General features: G+C 45.4%; 1 protein-coding gene across 2 annotated transcripts in view; it reads right to left on the reverse strand.

The window, feature by feature from the left end:
• Window positions 1–18,391, reverse strand: part of WFDC3 (WAP four-disulfide core domain 3) — a 271,764-nt gene that overhangs the window by 114,900 nt on the left and 138,473 nt on the right. For both annotated transcript variants that reach the window (XM_069243494.1, XM_069243495.1), the window contains one exon: window positions 1,196–1,351. In XM_069243494.1, coding sequence (XP_069099595.1) covers window positions 1,196–1,351 — 156 coding nt within the window. The remainder of the gene's footprint in view (window positions 1–1,195; window positions 1,352–18,391) is intronic.

Genomic DNA, 18,391 nt, shown 5'->3' on the forward strand with positions numbered 1-18,391 from the left:
CTCACAAAGGCTTCCAGTGTGAATCTTCGCTGCATCTCCGCCTGCATAGAATTAGACTAAGTGAACGTAAAATCTTCAGTGGAACAAACCTAGTTCCTGTGTTTACCTGCATTCCATTGTGTTCGGCCTCAACTTGTGACTTTGACCCAGTCTAGTGTGACCAGATAACAGATTTTCATGTGTTGTTTGCAGATAGCAGATTTTCTTTTGTTGTGTTTTCACTTTATTACTGTTTGAGTGCTGCATAAATACATTGAACATTTCCTCTAAGTAACGCCTCCCTGCTTTGTGCTACGCTACCAGAGCGTTAAACATGGGTTTATTTTGTGACTTTTGTGGGTCACCCTGAAAATGATTGTGTTTATTATTTGAGTGGGGCTTCCACCTCTAAACTAATAACCCAATTTCTTACATTCACCTATGAACATACCTTGAGAATATGTTGGTAATCGATGTTGTGAAGTTGATATATATGTAGGTTGATTATATTGAGCTTGATATTGTGAAATACAATCATATTTCAACCTTTATTAATAATGGCCTTTCCACTATTAAGATCTCTGGAGTGAGCTAAATTACACAGAGCTAAGAATAGTAATACTATAGCCTTAGAACCCGCCGTAGCGGGCTCTACCGGCTATTAAAGGCCCGCTCCCCGCGTTAAATGCCCGAGCCGAAGGCGAGGGCATTTAACAAGGGAGAGGGACTTTAATAGCCGGTAGAGCCCGCTACGGCGGGTTCTAAGGCTATTAGAACATTCTGCCACACAGGGCAGAATGTTCTATTAAAAAAAAAATGTTCACTGAGCCCGAGGGGATTTAAATCCCCTTGGGCTCCGTGAGGCTTTGTTCACAGCTGTTGCTGTGAACAAAGCGAACATTGGAATGTTGGCGCTGCGGGCTTTTACCCGCCAGTAAAAGCCCGCAGCACTCCATTGTCTCCAATGGAGCTACCAACATTCCAATGTTCTAAAATGAGATTAGTGACTCCTTGTGAAAATAAAAACTACAGCAATCTGTTAGTGGCCACCATACTAAGGATCTCTATAATAAGAATTTCATTTCATATAAGGGATGCTCTTTTGCACGCAATTTGCAGGTAATTCGAAGAGACAATGCATGTGCCCCTTTAGAAGTGACCCATTACATGGCACTAAAGCAAGTCAAATGCTCTTTACATAAGAGACTTAACATACCTGCAGCAGGAACCTTACAGATCATATCAAAATTGTCTTTGCAGCACTTCTTATCTGTTGGACATTCTCCATCGTTGTGACAGTAGGTGGAATTACTGCGCACTACATTGAGGTTTGCATATCGTTCTGGAGGACACAATCCAGGCTTTACCATGACTAAGGAGAACAAAAAGAAAATATAAAGTCATACATTAGTGGAAGAACTTATCTACATCCCTCGTAATTCATTGCAAATAATTCTTTCTTAGTTTTTATGATACATTTTGATAATAAATAATACTATATGTATGTTGTTTAACTTATCCAAACTTGGTAAAAGTGACTCAAAATGACATTAGAGATAATAGTAAAGTTGAAAATTGTAATATACCTAAAATGAGTATATGCAACAAATGTATAACAGGGATGTTGTGTTCTGCAGGCGATCTTCTGGCAATACAAGTGGTATAAAGCAGGCAGGATACCGTAGATCAGTTTCACTGTTCTTTATTCATCTCTCCTCTCTCCATCCTTGTCAGCTCCCTTCTCCATACTGCTTAGAACCTTCCCTCAACAACCTTCTAAGGCAGGCTTTCCAACTGTATGCATGCACCAATATGGGACAACGAAAGGGGAGAACTATTTGGTAGAATAAGAAGCAGAATTAACTATTGTTTTATAATTATAAGATTACAGCAGAAATCTCTGCAAGTCAGGAATCTCCACTTATCTAGCATGCCTGGCATGGTCAAGGTGAATGAGGATTTCGCCTCCCGTTGACCAAAGGTCAGTGAGTCTCGCCCCCTTCCAACACCTGAGAACCATTTGGGGGAAAAGTTGGACTTTTGTGCCCAAGCAACAGGAAAGGAGCACTAGAGACAGAAAAAAGGTGGAATGCTAGCACATTAAGCCACTGATACCAGCTCTCGGCAAATTATGTCGGTTTTGATGCCAGGTGGCCTGATGGAACTGCTTCTGGTGGATAGAGCTCTCCACCTCAAGTAGATTGAGCCCAAAATGGTGCAACGATATCACTTCTCAACATCAGCAATCTTTGACCTCTGTTGAGCAACAGAATGCATAGGGGTCCACCGCCAGCCTGGAAATTTCCTCCAGGGTGGCCTCTGGCTGGGGGGGGCAGCTCAATGATTTTAATTTTTACCCAAGGAGGGTTTGTGTCTGGGTTTCCCTCTAAAGACTCATTTCTGCCCCCATTTCCCTAAGGCTCAACTCAATATGTAGGGGAGCGTTGTCGCGCCCCCCCCCAAAGAAAGAAACAAGGGTACTGAAACCCCATCTCTGGGTCCCCAATCAAAAATTGCGAAAAAGGGAGCACCGCTGCTCTGTCCCCCCATAAGTGGTGGCCTCACCAGCTCCACTTATCCGTGTCTTGAGGGAGCATACCAAGCACTGTGCCCGCATGGAGCAAAGAGGGGGAAAGCACTCCCCAAGCTGCCTTCAGTGAGGACACAAGGCCCAAAAAAAAAAGAAAAAAACGCAAGAAGTTAAGTGCCACAAGGCCATATAGCAATCCAGGAATGGGACCAGAGCGGCTCATTGATTATTCATGCTCACAGAGAGAAAACTCAATAGTGTCCTGCCAGGCTTTCTTATTTAAATATCGTTCAGGCTACTGGTGGCCCCAAAATCGGTCGGGGGGGGGGAGCTTCAGGAGGCACGGCAGCCAGTCCGTCCAGCATTAAACTATCAACACATTAAAAAGTAAGAGGCAAATACACTGTCTCTAAAGATTGTGACATAAAATGCAAGATCTTGGTATAAAATATAAGCAGTATAAAATGGCAATTAAGAGAATAAAATGTAGCCAAACAGTCTAAAGTGAATAGTGCAATCTTAAAATGCATAGCACTATAACAAAAAATTACTAAGCAGATAAGCTAAGAGTTTTATCAACTCAAATCCTAGGTTTCAATGCTGCACAAAGAGCCTAGGCCAACTTTAAATATCTTGATAAGGCAAATAGGATTTCTTCAGTTGGCTCCGTTTTTAGTGAACGTAGAGCTTCTGCACAACGATTGACTCCCAAGGACTTCATACCTTTGGCAGAACAATAAAAAGTGCACCACAGTTTTAGCGATATTGGGGCAAAAGGGGCAGCCTGCTGCCCCTATACCTTGCGCTTCCCACTTTACAATAAAGGCCCTTAGTGGCAATGTGCTGATTCGGAAGCGAATAAACAGGGACTTGGCCTGTGATGGAGTAATCCTATCAAGAAAGGGTTCGAAGCATGGGGAGCATTTACGACTCAAGAATTTATCCACCAGCCTTTCAGACCTTGTTTCACTCCAAATTCTTTGTAGGGCAAGAAGACTTCCTTTATCCGTCTAAGTTTTTATCAGCGCGCTGGGATTTTCCCACATGCTCATTATGTGTAATTGAATACATAGGGATCTCACTGCTCTCAACCAAGGAGTAGTGCAGTTCTCATCTAAGAGAAATAGCTCCTGCAATGCATATTTATAAGAGGATAGCTCTTTGGTTGTCTGAATTGTCACACAATAGGTCAGAATTTTATAGCACAAACTGATTGATCCTTTTATGGTTTGAGTCCCAACTTAAGGGCATTAGGAGGGTGCTGACAGGGACATTCACCACTGACTTTATAAACCTGTTTTCTACTATGTTTAGTGGTGTCATCCGAGCCCCATATTTCCACCCCGTATAACCCTCCCCCCATAGCCACCACTCAAAACACCTCAATAGCTGGAGAACCTGCTCTACTAGTTGTTGCTCTGTGTTTCCTAATGATCTCTGCCGCCCTATGGGGCAATGGGAGGTGCTTTTTTATAACTGTAAGTCCCAAGTTAGTTTCTCTGAGAACCTAACCCCTAGATAATTGAAACTCTTTACTTGATCAATATGCAAACCATCAAAAATCAGTTTATTTCTAAATAAGGGTTGTGGGTTATGAATTTAAATTCCTGTGCATTCATCTCAAGGCCTGTGCTTTCACTAAAATCAACAAACAAACTGATTGAGGAAGTGTTGCAAACCCATTGGGGAATGCAAGAGTAGCAGGGTGTGATCCGCAAAAAGCAGTGCAGGGGTACAGGGGTACAAACTCCAGCTATCTTTGAGGCATCATGCTGGAAGTTAGTCAAAACATCCTCCTCTCCATTCATGAATAAGGAAAAGAGGGTGGGAGCCAGCACCCCCGTCGTACTCCCTGCTCAGTAGGAATCTGAAGGAAAAGCCCCTCCAAATCGTTCCACCTCACGTGAGCGTAAGTATCAGCAAGTAACCTAACTAATAAATGCAAGAGATCATGCGGCGGCCACATCCAGTCCTGTAGCTCTCAGAGAGTGTATTTTCGGTACCAGAGCAAATGCAGCTCTCATGTCCATACAGGCCACATACAATAGCGATGTACTTCCAACAAATACCCATAAAGCCGAATATCTGATCTACTGTCACTATGTTCTCTTGAAATTAATCCTATGTCATTACAACATCCAGAAATGCTGTTCCTTAGTTCAAGCAGTGCCAAGGTTGGAACTGTTGCTCTTCAGCTGGGTGTGCAGTGCCCACCGGCTGGTTTTATAGCTATATTTTCTGTCCCCTGAAGGTGTATGAATAAAACTGTAGACACATGTTATGTTTGTTTTCAATGTTTTATTAACTTTTTATGTTCAAAATGATCTTTCATCATTGCTAAAATGCATTATTGAAATTAAGGGGTGCATTTATACACGATTAGTGAAATATTGATGATGTGGTTTGCTTGCTTAATAACATGGTGCACCTTTGATAAAGTCAATAGGCTTGCCAACTATGTTGTGACAGCCCTTGTTAAAGCCAATAGACTTGTTTTATTTAAAGTGATACCCCATTATATTGTGATGTCTATCTGGTATAGTTGGAGGGCTGGTACTGTGATTTTGAGGGCAATATATATATATATATATATATATATATATATATATATATATATATATATCCACACTCCGTTCCTTTTAGCTAAAAGGAAAACACCTCGGACATCGATGTCTTCAGTTTTCTTCAGGGTAAATGTTTTCTTTTGCCAAATAAACTTAAAACTGAAGGCATTCCTGACCGAGGTGTTTTCCTTTTAGCTAAAAGGAACGGAGTGTGGATATATATATATATATATATATATATATATATATATATATATGTATATATATATATATTGCCCTCAAAATCACAGTACCAGCCCTTCTGTCTGCCCTGTTTAGGCACAGACAAACGTGTATCTTGGAATCTTGGAAGGATATATATATATATATATATATATATATATATATATATATATATATATATATATCAGGGGCTTACTTCCCAGTATTGGGAAATTGTGGGCCTATTACTTGTGCAAGGCTCACATCCTGCACACCTACAAGCCCAATTTCCTACATTAATACTTAACAGGATTTGACAGAAAGACACATGCATGGTTACTTCGAGGCATATTTAGAGATTTGACAGCCACACTGGTATATTAGTGTCCACCGTATTTAGATATTTAGATATCTCTGCCTGATTGGCAGAAATCTCCCTGCCTTCCCCCACACTAGCTTCTCTGAAGATTTTTTTTAAGTTTGCTGAGCGTTCACCATATTTCATGTGTCCGCTAACCAAACGTTTTGTTTTTGAAAAAAAACACATTCCCAAAGGACAAGTTCATTTTGGAAAAATAAAAAACAAGGACTTGATCTTCCAGTGTTTAAGGGTATTTTTTTTTTGTTTGTTTTTTGTTCAGAGCCGCGTTGAGGAACGAAAATAAGTTCAGCAGAATGTCCTCCCTAAATAGGACGCAGGGTCTAAGGTACCTACACAGATGACCCCATGTCTGTTCCTTTGCTTTAAAGTTCCTGCTGGAATAGCCAGTGCAGCACTGCCAGTGGAAACATGACTGAGCCCCTGACTTTAAATAGAGCAGGCAGACTGTCAGTTTGATGTATAGCATCTTCTGCCAAAATTGTGGCGGCTGGCCCGGTACGCCCAACTCCGAATGTCCCACCTTAATCTTTAAATGCTTTGACAATTAAATCAAATTTTGAATGGGAAAAGAATGGGGTTGATGCCTTATGAGTCTTTGGCTCCTCCTTAGAGAAATCACTTCTGCTAGGCGATGAAGTACTTTTGTCTCCACGTCCATTCAATGATTGCCCTCTTTGGAATGATCACTTATTGGTTTCAATGCGGTGGTGCTAGCATGCCCATTCCACCCTTGACCTAGATGATTTAATAATTCGCAGGTAGCGCTGCAATTTAGTCATCATTTCCTTAATGCTACCTTAACATAGGCTTTCCAGTTTTCTTCATCTACACAAATGCTGTATCCACTGTTGGATTTTGCAAATCATTATTATCAAATGCAATGTTTTATGAAGACTACAACGTTCATAATCCACTAACTTAATTATTGAAAACCTGCGGCAAATAACATGGTGCTTCGTGAACAAAAAAGTTTGAAAAACAGTGCTATAAAGTGTCAATAAACACAAAGAACATAGATACAAAAGGGAGCCTCTGAAGGCAGCAGGCGTGGTGTGAGTTTAGTGAATGAGGCGCTCTGTACTCACCAGTGGTTGGTTGTGGTGTGGTTTGACCACAAGCTGTGTGCAGGCCCCAGAGGGCGAGGACCGCTGCCAGCAGCAGGAAGGATGTGCGGCCCCCTCTCTTCATAGTGACGCTGTGATCCCTTTGACTGGAGATCTCGCCTTACCTCGGGTTTTATACTCTCTCAGAGATGCCGCTGGATAAGCTTAGTGTGGGAAACAGCCTCCAGGAAGACTTTGTTTGGGCTCTCCATGCTGGGTATTTCACAATTCATCCATGTGCTTCTGCCACGCCCGTGCCTAAGAGACTATCCTATTTGGACATACCCTGCTTGGAATTTACCAACGAGTCACATTTAGTTTGCTCTGTTCTGTGCTCTTCTGTTTCCCATTGCCTCATAATGCTGAAAAATAGCCAAAGGGTAAAACACCAGACTTGTCCTTGCAAATTCAGAAGGTGTATGTTCCAACGTGCTTTCTCGGTCATGCTGTTCAAACCAAACAAGTGCTGGTATGGTAGACATCCCATGCTTTGCTGGCAGTGGTCCGACAGGGACAGACAATAAAGTTGGCCCCATTTGTGAATTTGAAAGCTTTTGGGGTAGTTTGAACAAGCTGTGTAAGTGTTTCACAATGTATGTTAACACTGCGTGAAATTTGAGCTTGGTGCAGGCACTGTCTGTTGTAAAACCAGGGAAATAAACAGTAAAAAGATGTCATAACATAACACACAACCAACCTAAATGTATCAAAAAAAACTGTCCACACTGACCTATCAGACCAGCTCATCGGGCCCTATAGGCCAGTCTGACTCTGACGACTGAGGGCAGAAAAGTAAACCAAAAGTTTTGGTGGTATATGAGGGCAATAGGGTTATGGGTATGCCACTTTTGGGCACTAACACAAGGGATCAAGCAAAGGCATCAAATATGCCCTAATTCTAGGCGAAGAGGAGCACCAGAACAGCAAAATGACTGTTACCCAGTAACAGAAAATCCTGGCGCTGGGGCTGCGAGAAGCCTACCAGTGCAGAAGAACATCGTCCACATGTTCTGATGGACAGATCAGACATGATTCTGGTTTTATGAAAACATTCTGACCCAAGTCTTTACTGTAACATATTATAGAGGTGGGTACGCTATGAAATTCACATGGACAGTGAAGGGAGATCAGAGTTAGAGGTCTAGTTTCACCCTACTATCCAAAGCACGAGGGGAGCCATTTAAAAAACTATGATGGGAACGATGTTCCAGAGGACGTTACAAATTTATTATAAGGGTTTGAAGTGCAAACTGGCATACGTTTTATTAACTGTGTTTTAATTTTAGTACAATTGACTTTGTTACCACATTGGGTGGCTTTTAAACAAAAGTAATTACTTGTACTTCTCTCAAGAATTTCAATAGACAATTCATTGCATTCTCAGACGAATCACCCTTAGGTAATCCTGAATGTTAAACTGAAACAAAAGGAGGCACAGTTAAGTCATTTACCTAAAATCACACAAATAGAGTAGCCAAGGATCTGGAATTCTGCAATTAAAGGCACTGTGAAATCTGGTCTTTTTTACAGCTTTAGAGCCCACCCTAACGGGCTATAACTGCCATTAAAGGCCTGATCTAGCAAGGGAGCGGGACTTTAATTTTAATTGCTGTTTAGCCCAGCTATAAAGGGCTCTAAGGCTATTAGAACATTCCACCTCTAGAGGGAAGAATGTTTTAATAAATAAAACAAAGCCCTGACAGAGCATGCAGGGACTGAAATCCCCTCAGACTCTGTGAGGACTTTGTTCCCTCCTGTTGCTGTGAACAAAGAACATTGGAATGTTGATGCTCTGGTCTTTTACCAGAAAGTAAAATCCCAGAGCACTCTATTGTCGCCAAAGGCGCTCCCAACATTCCAATGTTCTAATTACGACTATTGCAGCTATGGATAACAATGTGTCCAGTAAAGCTGAATGAAACATAAAAAAACTCATAAATAAACCAACAAGACATTGTATAATACATATTCAGAAACATTTTAGGCAAATCAGGTAGCTGTCAAGGTCGAAAGATTAAATGGCACAAAAGAGACATAGGAACTGATTTTGACTTCAGAGTACATTATTTACACTGAAAGGGCGATGGAGTGACACCCTTTGTCGCCCTTGATGGCGTTACCGTACTCCAAACTTAGAGATGGCCACCGGCATTAAAAGTTTGACAGACAGTAACTTCAACATGGCGGTATCCCCGTCAAACTTTTAACATGAGTTGTCATTTCTAAAACAAAATCACAAAGGGGGTTGTTGTTTTTGAAAATACAAAAACTAATGGCCCCATACCATGGGAGTTGGGACCTTCAGTTTAGCAGAGATGGTACTCTGTCACAGTGTGAATGAGTACCCTCTCCAACAAACTCTGACTGTACCCCATCATTTTGCCCAGAGCCTGGGTACAATGGTTCACACAACCTCTTTATTTCTTTTAGCTTGTCCCACCTTTTCAGTGTGATTAGAGACATGTTAGGCTACGTTGTCAAAGGACACATATTCACCAAAAAGTGCTATAAAAGCATCACTAAGAAAGACTTTGGCTCCTGCCTTATCATAAACTCTACAGCATTTGATTGGTCTGTATTAGTGATAACAAATCCATTGCTAATAGCTAATAGAATAATTGTTGACTTAGTAGATCCATGCCAACTACAGCTTAAAGGAGCTTGCCATGGTGTAACCTTTTGAAAATGTAGACCATCTTCAACAGATATTTAGTTCACAAGGAGTCATTGAGGTCAGGTTTTCGTTGTGTACTTGTGTAATTTTAAGTTTAGTATTTAGTTGTGTGTCTAATAAGTACTTTTTAGGTTTGGTTAGAAATATTACCATACTAACGATATGTATCCTTTATGAGCATTTTTCACTTGAGCCTCCTTTGACAGAGGATTCAATGTTAAAACATGGCAACAATTTGTTTTATGTCGCAGTAGTGATGAAATCACTGTGAATAATGAGTGATGATACATATGAGAATGTGGTACATGGGATATGATTGGTTATTTTCCTTCCTTGTGACTTTAAACATTATTTACTTTTGGTTTTATATCAGTATGAACATTAATTTGTTTTGTTTACACACAGGCTCCATGAAAAAAAGAAGAACAAACATAACAATGTATTTTGCCACACCAAACAGTACGTTGTCTACGCTTTTTAATTTGCTACCTTTTTAAAGTGATTGGTCCAGAGTACTCGTCGTGTTGGAGCCGTGACGAAGATCCATATGGTTGAAACGTTTTACCAGTAATGTTTTTTTGAATGCACATCCCTGAGTGCAAGCTTCTGTATTTGTGGAGGACACAATGCGGTTTTTGTATGTGAATATATATACAGTATATATATATAAACACGTAGTGGCAGTCGCCGCTAGGTAGTTACAGTTAGGCCTGCTGTTTCATAGGAAAAGCAAAGCGCTCTGTCCCTGCTGTAATCTCTCTGTGGGCTTTTAACCATGCCCATCAGTTTTGTTGGCTGCAGGCTTGCCTTTTAAAATTTGCTTGATTTAATTAGTGAAAGTCATGCATCTATCTCTCTGGAAGTAGTTGAACGCTTTGCATGACATCTACCCTGTTACATGGATAATTGCACTTTTGCCGATATGCTTCACTGCAAGCGAACTTCTGTTTCCTTTTGTGTGTCTGCTTTGAGCTCATGGCGGCCGTCAGCTCGCTTATGTGAACTTTCTTGCTTATCATTTTCAGTTTATGTGGCAAGAAAAGTCAGGTTAGTTATGTGAAAATGTTTTACTTTTCATTTTCTGTTTATGTGGCAAGAAAAGTCAGTTTAGGAGTTTACAATGCTAATAGCTTAAACTTAAACAAACGCGAGACCCATTGAAATGCAAATGCTTGTTTTGTATTGCAAATAATTTTGGCCTCATTTGATTCATCTCCAAACATTCTAAAAAGGTGCTACTTTTTGACTGATTTGTACATGGAAAGGTTTGGTGTGTACCGTTAAGCGGGGGCCAAATAAAAGTTGGGGGTTCCAAAATGTAAAATCTCCCTGCAATTTCAATAGACTTCTTCAGACAAGGCTACAGCAACAGTGCTGAACGGTCTTACATCAGTTTTGTCAGGAAGCTAGATCTTGGAATGAGGATTTTGCTTTTTGTGATTTGGTGTAGCTCCATTTAGTTGTTTCAGGGAAATTAAGGGACACAGATAATTGTATATCTGGAAGGTTGGGCTCGCAGGAGTCTCACAAGACTCTTGCAGGAGTACCATTTTAAAAATAAAGCATTTTGATTGGCCCTGAGAGCTTTATTTTATTTGGGCCATCTCACTCTCGCAGGAGTCTGCCATCCGAGAGAACAAGCACACTGACTGGCTGCCAGCACCATGAGAAAAATATTGCTGGCAGCCATTACTGAATGAGAGGACTTAGTACCCTCTCTTGAAGCTAGTAAAAGGGGATACCCCGACCCCCTAGATCCCACAGGGGGACCCAGAGTGACTTTCCCTGGGGCTGAAAGAAAACAAAAGGCAAAAAATGCTGTGAATCCACGCAACTCTCGTAAGATTGAAAAAAAAATGGCAGGTGGGCCACATTTATTAACTATATACCACAGGGAGCCCACCCTCAGGCCTGAAAATTGTTTATATGGGGAGGGGAAATGTGCAGCCCCCTCCTCAAGCCACCGGAGCTCCGGGGAGCCCACACAAGGGGCCAACATTACTTTTTATGGGTAGGGGGCGCGTGGCCCAGTCGCCCACTGCAGGAGCTGAAATTTGACAAAGTGGGGAGGGGGACCACCCAGCCCCCTTCCATGAGTCTCAAAAGAGCCCAGCACGCCCAACCCCTGGGCTGATTACTTTAAGGGGTGGTGGGCATTAATGGCCCTGGGAACCCCATTTCCCCAGAGTCGGCTTGCAAACCATGTCCCGGGGAGCCCACACTGGTGCGGGCAGGGCAACTCTGTTTGCTGTTCCTTGGCAGGAGCATGTTTGTCTTGTTCATTCACAGCTGACAGGAGCTTTAAAAATTCTCCTGCCAATGGGTGCAGGCTTTAGATCTGCTTCCCTGCCTGCAGTGATGCAAGCAGGGAAACAGATCTAAATATTGCTCCCCCGCAGAGGGGCAACATTAGGAGCTGTTCCCTGTGGGTGGGAGCAATGCTAGCTCCCGCTGAATGTGCTGACTCTGCTGGGCCTGCAGGGGCCATGGGACTCCACCGGTGGCCCATAACAAGAGTATGGTGGGTACCCTGGCGGGGCACCACAGCACCCACCTTTAAGAGTGAGGGCCCGTGGGTATGGGAGCTCTGGGGCCACAATGAGGCCGGGGAGGTGTATCAGGTGCCCTTCTCTCCTAACATTCATGCAGAACCCCAAGTGATATGGACCTCGGGCTGAAATGAGAATGGGGATGGTGCTACGCAGCTCCCCTCCCCTTTATTTAAATAAGTGGCCATAAGGATGAGATCCCAGTGCCACCCTCAACCCAGAAAGGGGCCATGCACACCCCCTCCCCTTTATTTAAAGGAGTGGCCCTGGGAGATGGGTGCCTTGGGCCTAACAAGGCTTGTGGAGCTCCCATTTGATTAAATAAAATGGCCTTGAGAATTGGGTCCCAGCACCTAATACAGCTTGGGTAAGGGGGCTGTGGGTCTCTCGTTAAAAAAAATAAGGGCCCTATGGGATGAGGTCTCCATGGCCTAATAAGGCTTGGGGAGGGGTCTGCATGTCCTTCCTTCCCTTTAAGAAAAAGGCACTGGGGTGGGGTCCTGGAGGCCTAATTAGGCTTGGGGAAAGGGGCCACACGGCCCCCTCCCCTTTAATAAAAAATAAAGGCCATTATATATGGTAATAAAATATTACCTTGTTTGAAAAATCCTAGTGGACCTGTATTGGGCACAAGCAGGCAAAGCCTGAGCCGAGTCTCGAAAGTGCAGCAATGCAATGGTGTGTGAGACGCACTGGAAGCAGGGAACTGTTGGCAATCTTTTGCTTTGAGTGGGGCGTTTTAGGCATCCAGGGCAACCTCCTACATACTGGAGCTGAATGGAATGGTGTGGCACTGGTCGGAGAGTTGAGTTGGCCACTGAGAAATTCCTGCTCAATCCACCAAGAGCAGTATTGCTTAGCTGGCTGATGCTGAGTGAGCACCAAGGAGGGGGGGGGAGGGCGCAGCGGAGTCCCACAGTGAACTGCAGAGGGGATTGTGGGTAGCCAAGGGGGTGGAAGAGGCGGCGATGGTGAGGAACAGACTGCTGGGGCCTTGCTTTTTACCCTGGCCAGTAGATACTAAGGAGGCCAGGAGTGGCGCTGGTGTAGGGGAATGAGATCAAGCCCCCGGTGGGCTTCAGCAACCTGTGTGGGCCCACGGTGTGGGACACACCGTAACTGCCTGAGACATTACCATATTTGTGAGATGAGTGTGCTGTGGCAGCTGGCTGGCCGGACACACAGTATGGAGAAAAGAACTGTGGGTTGCGGGGACCCATGTGAGCGGTGGAGAGTCAGAATGCAGCACTTTACTTGGTGCACCTCGGCTTTGCAAGGACAGGGTCCACTATGGGGAAAGACAGACATGCAAGGGGTCGGCAGAACAACTCCATTACCAAATATGTGGTGCCTCAAGGTCAGAGCACGTGGCAGACAGGGCCTACACTTGTGGAACCATCAAGAGCAGCCATTCTTGAGGCCATACAGGGTTTGTTTACTGCACTGGACTGGAAGATTGGTGCTTTCACAATCAAAGTTGGTTTAGGACACATAGATCTCTGTAAAGTTGCGGACAGGGTGACTACTGCAGAGCAGTCTCTCACTGACATGGGCAAGGAGGTGGTGACGCTTAAGGAGCAGGTGTCCCACCTCATACCAACTACTAAAACCATGAAGAAAAGGGCCAAGGATGCCGAGGGACGGTCACACTGGAATAACCTGTGTCTCGTGGGTTTCCCTGAAAGAGCAGAGGGCAACTCGGCTGAACGATTCTTGGAAGAATGGATCACATACACCCTGCAAGCAAAGGGACTGTCACACATGTTCTCTGAGGAAAGGGTGCATCGGGGCGAGACGATGAGGCTGCTGCCACCCCCCCACCCTTGTGGGTCCTGATTGCAAGGGCTGTTTATTACAGAGACAGGGACTGTATTCTCAAAGCTGCCTTTGAAAAAGGAGAATTATGCTCTGAGAACCACAACATTGCATCTTCCCAGAGTACACATGCAAAGTACAAGAATAAAGGAAATTATTCCTGGATGTCAAACAAAAACTCAGCACCATGAATTTGCCTCACATGTTGATGTTTCCTGCACAGCTCCGCATGTTGTCTACACACTCCAAACACACATGCGGTTTGGTAATTTGAGTGGCACCGGGAGTCCCATTTAAGCTAGTTTACTCAGAAGCAGACCTGGGCAGGAGGTATGTCCTAATGGTAGATGGCATGGAGATGTATATCCTAAATGTGTACATGCCTAATGTGGGTGACAAAGACTTTTATGTGCACATGCAAGCCCTTTTGATAGATTGCATGGTTGAGAGACTGCTTTGGGTTGGGGAATTCAACTGTGTCTTGGATGAAGATATAGATAGGTTGCCCCCCCCGACCCACCACCAAACCTGTTATGACGGACATGCTGCGTACCACAATACACAACTTTTGTTGTAAGGCTATATGGAGGGAGATGAACCTAACCAAAAGGGAGTACTCTTGCCATTCTGTCACACAATGTGCATAGAGTCGGTTGGACCGTGCACTGGGGGCGGTGGATCTGAGTGCTGGTGTACAATTGTCTGCATACTTAGAGCAATATTTGTCAGACCACTCGCCTTTACTATTAGACTTAAGCAGCGCCGGTATGCATAGTGGGCCTTCCAGTTGGAAGTTACCAGCTGATGCCCATCTTGACTTTGAATGCAAGACAGTGCTAATTGAGGCACTGATGAATACCTGGTGGGTAACTTGTGATCCACAGTTAGCTGAGGTACAGAGTGATAAGCAATGTAAGAGGAGTATATGAGCAAGATATACGGCCTCCGGAAGCAGTTGCAGAGTGAACTGGGAATTCTTGAGGGTGACATTTTCAGACCTATAGAGGCAGGTGAAAGACTCTCAAGAAGCACAGGGACCCTGGTGGAACTCAGGCATTGGCCAGAAGACCCTTGTGATAAGCTGGACAGACTCACACATCAGGAATGCAGAGAGTGGTTACGCAAAACTGACAGGGCCCCTATTATGGTACTGAGGTGCCGTGACGGGGCTGTCACGACGTCATAGGTGACTATTAATGCAATCCCTGGGGAACACATGACGGAGATGTACAGTGGGGGCTATCAGGCAGAACCAGATTCCATTGAACTGTACCTGGATTGGGTGGAACTCCCTGTGCCATCGCCAAGGCTCAGAGAGGAGCTAGAGGCAGAATTTACACTGGAGGATTTGAAGGAAGTGCTGGGAAAGATGACTAGAGGTAAGGCACCGGGCGAAGATGGCTTCACCATGGAATTTTATCAAACCTTTGTGTCACAACTGGCGGAGCCTCTCATGGAAATGTTCAAGGAGGAACAGGGAAGGGGGACCTTGAGAAAAAAGAGTGATTTGTATGGTACCTTGGTGCCTAAGCGAGGAGGAGTTGAGATGAACCCATCTTCGTACAGTGAATTGTACTCTAATTACTAGCCCTCACCTAGAGACACACTAGATAAAACAACACTTACAGACATAAAGGCCCTCATTACAACCTTGGCGGTAAATGCCACCTACCGCCGTGCTGACAGCCACCAACATACCGGGACCTTGGTGGTATACCGCTACAGGTATTATGACCCACACAGAGAAATCCACCACTATACAGACACCCACACAAGTCCGCCAGACCAAAGGTCAGTGATAAACTGGCGGTACCAAAACCCACACTGTTTTGCCAAAAGAAAGACAGCCACAGTATCAGGACCCACGAATCACTGCAGCGGTCTTTCAACCGCGGTAAACTATTGGAGGTACACACCGCCGCGCTCAAAATACACACACACTTACAAAACCACACCACACCACATTGGACAATTCAAACTAGACACACCTGACACACATACACACACCACACCCACACACCCACACCACTATCAAACACGCACCCACATTACCCACAACCCTTTCAACAAAAAAAAGAGATTGAAAACAGAGAGAGAGACAAGCCAGGAGCACCCACTCAATCTGAGCCACAAAACACCATCACCCATACACCATCCACGCACCTCACAGCACACACCACAACACATCACCCCACACATCCTCACATATACCACTCACACCACATCCATGGCACCCCAAAGACATCCCAGATTTTCAGAGTAGGAGCTAAGGGTCATGGTGGAGGAAATCATCCGGTTAGAGCCACAGCTATCTGGATCACAGGTGCAGCAGACGTCCATTGCAAGGAAGATGGACCTATGGCGAAGAGTCATGGACAGGATCAACTCCGTGGGACAATGGGTGACATCAGGAAGAGGTGGAACGACCTACAGGGGAAGGTGTGTTCTGTGGTTGAAAGACACCAGGTAGCAGTACAGAGGACTGGTGGTGGACCCCCACCTCCTCCCCCACAACTAACAACATGGTAGGAGCAAGTCTTAGCGATCATGTATTCTGAGGGCCTCGCAGGAGTAGCAGGAGGACTGGACTCTGGAAAGACACATATTTACTACTATATCCCCCACCCTACCTACATGCCATCACAAACGCATACCCCTACCAACACCCCATCACTCCACCACCTCACATATAGCCTTCTATCACAACCCACCCATCGCAATACCAAGCCCTGCATGCAACACCAATGCATGGACACCCATCACAGACCTGCATGGACACCCATCACCACAGCATGCCCATTAGAGAGAATCACCCAGCCGACAAAATCACTACGCACACAAGATAAAGCTGACAGGGCAATCACAACCATACAGGGAAACACACCCATGCACAAGCTGGCACATGCAGATACAATAACACATTTTCATCCCCACAGAACCCCTACTCAACGTCACCGGAGAGGAGGGGCCACCAACATCCAGTCCCCCCACAGAAGAGGCTCACAGTGATGACAGCAGCTCTGCACGCCTGGATCACGATGACCAACCTGGCCCATCAGGGACCTCTGGACAGTTGGTTACCCTGCCACAGTCCCATATCATCACAGACCCTCCCCCCTCAGGAAACACCAGCACAGTATCCACCCAGCAGGCCCATACCACTTTCCGCAGGACACGTCAATCAGCAGTGTGTCCACCACTACAGGGACCTCAGGCAACCCCACAACCCCAAGAAAATCAGGGACCTGGGGTCAGTGGCTTTGGGCACACGGTTCAAGGGGCAGAGGCACAGGACAACAGGGAAGCTGGGAGGACTGCTGTGCGACAGAGGGAGGACCGGCCCAGGGAACCCACTCTCCATGAGTCACTAGCAGCGTACCACCATTCCCAGGATACCTTGGGCCAGATACTGGCCAAGTTGCAGGAGACCCAGTGGCTGCAGGAGGGACAGTACCTGGGGATCAGGGAGGACCTCAACACACATCCACACCATCCTGGTCTTCATTGCAGGGGTGCTGGCTGACATGGCCAACACCATGAGGGAGGCAGTGGCACAACAACGGTCCCCTGACACTAGCCATAGCGTTGAACAGACCTCCATCTCCGCCAGCGCTAGTGGACAGGAGGCCCTGCCACTGGAACAACAGGCCACCAGCACCCCACCCCTTGCAGAAGAAGAACCACCCCGCAAACGGTCCCTGCAATCCAGGCAGAAGCCAGAGAACATTGCCACGACCCCGACCAGGAAATAAGACTGTCCTGATTGTCACCCTTGTGTCCCACTCTGTCACCCTGTCCACCTTGAACTGCCATTGCTCCTCTTCCTATGCCCCACTAGACAATGCACCTGTGATACCAAGAGACTGGACTCTAACTGGACACTCCTCCACCATCACCCCAGCCTATTGCACATCCCCCTCTACTTATTAGCACTTAAATAAACACCCTTGGAACAAATACAATTCTGGAGTCTGTCAATTGATTGAAATATGTATTAGTACAACAATCTGAAAACATTGCAATTCATATGTACAGTTATATATACATTGGTATGCCCTGTAGTGGGCAGTAGTAAACACACCAGGAGCCAGAGTGGGGCACAGAGATCTGAAAATAGAGGTGCCAAAGGGTACAGTAAGTGGCCATATACATAGGGAAATCATGCTGCCATGTCCAATGTCCAACAGAAAACTGAAATGTAAACTGAAGTTACAGGGGGTGATTCTGACACTGAAATTCGCGACAGGTGCAACTGCACCCGTTGCACCTTCCCACTCCGCCGGCTCCATTCTGAGCCGGCTTCCTCGTGGGAAGGGTGTTTCCCGCTGGGCTGGCGGGCGGACTTTCGGCGGTCGCCGCCCGCCAAGCGGTTCCCGCCGAAAGACCGCGGCGGTCATTCTGGCTTTCCCACTGGGCTGGCGGGCGACCGCCGAAAGTCCGCCCGCCAGCCCAGCGGGAAACACCCTTCCCGCGAGGAAGCCGGCTCAGAATGGAGCCGGCGGAGTGGGAAGGTGCGACGGGTGCAGTTGCACCTGTCGCGAATTTCAGTGTCTGCAAAGCAGACGCTGAAATTCTTTGTGGGGCCCTCTTACGG

This window comes from Pleurodeles waltl, chromosome 7 (genome assembly GCF_031143425.1).
Source record: "Pleurodeles waltl isolate 20211129_DDA chromosome 7, aPleWal1.hap1.20221129, whole genome shotgun sequence".
NCBI lineage: Eukaryota > Metazoa > Chordata > Amphibia > Caudata > Salamandridae > Pleurodeles > Pleurodeles waltl.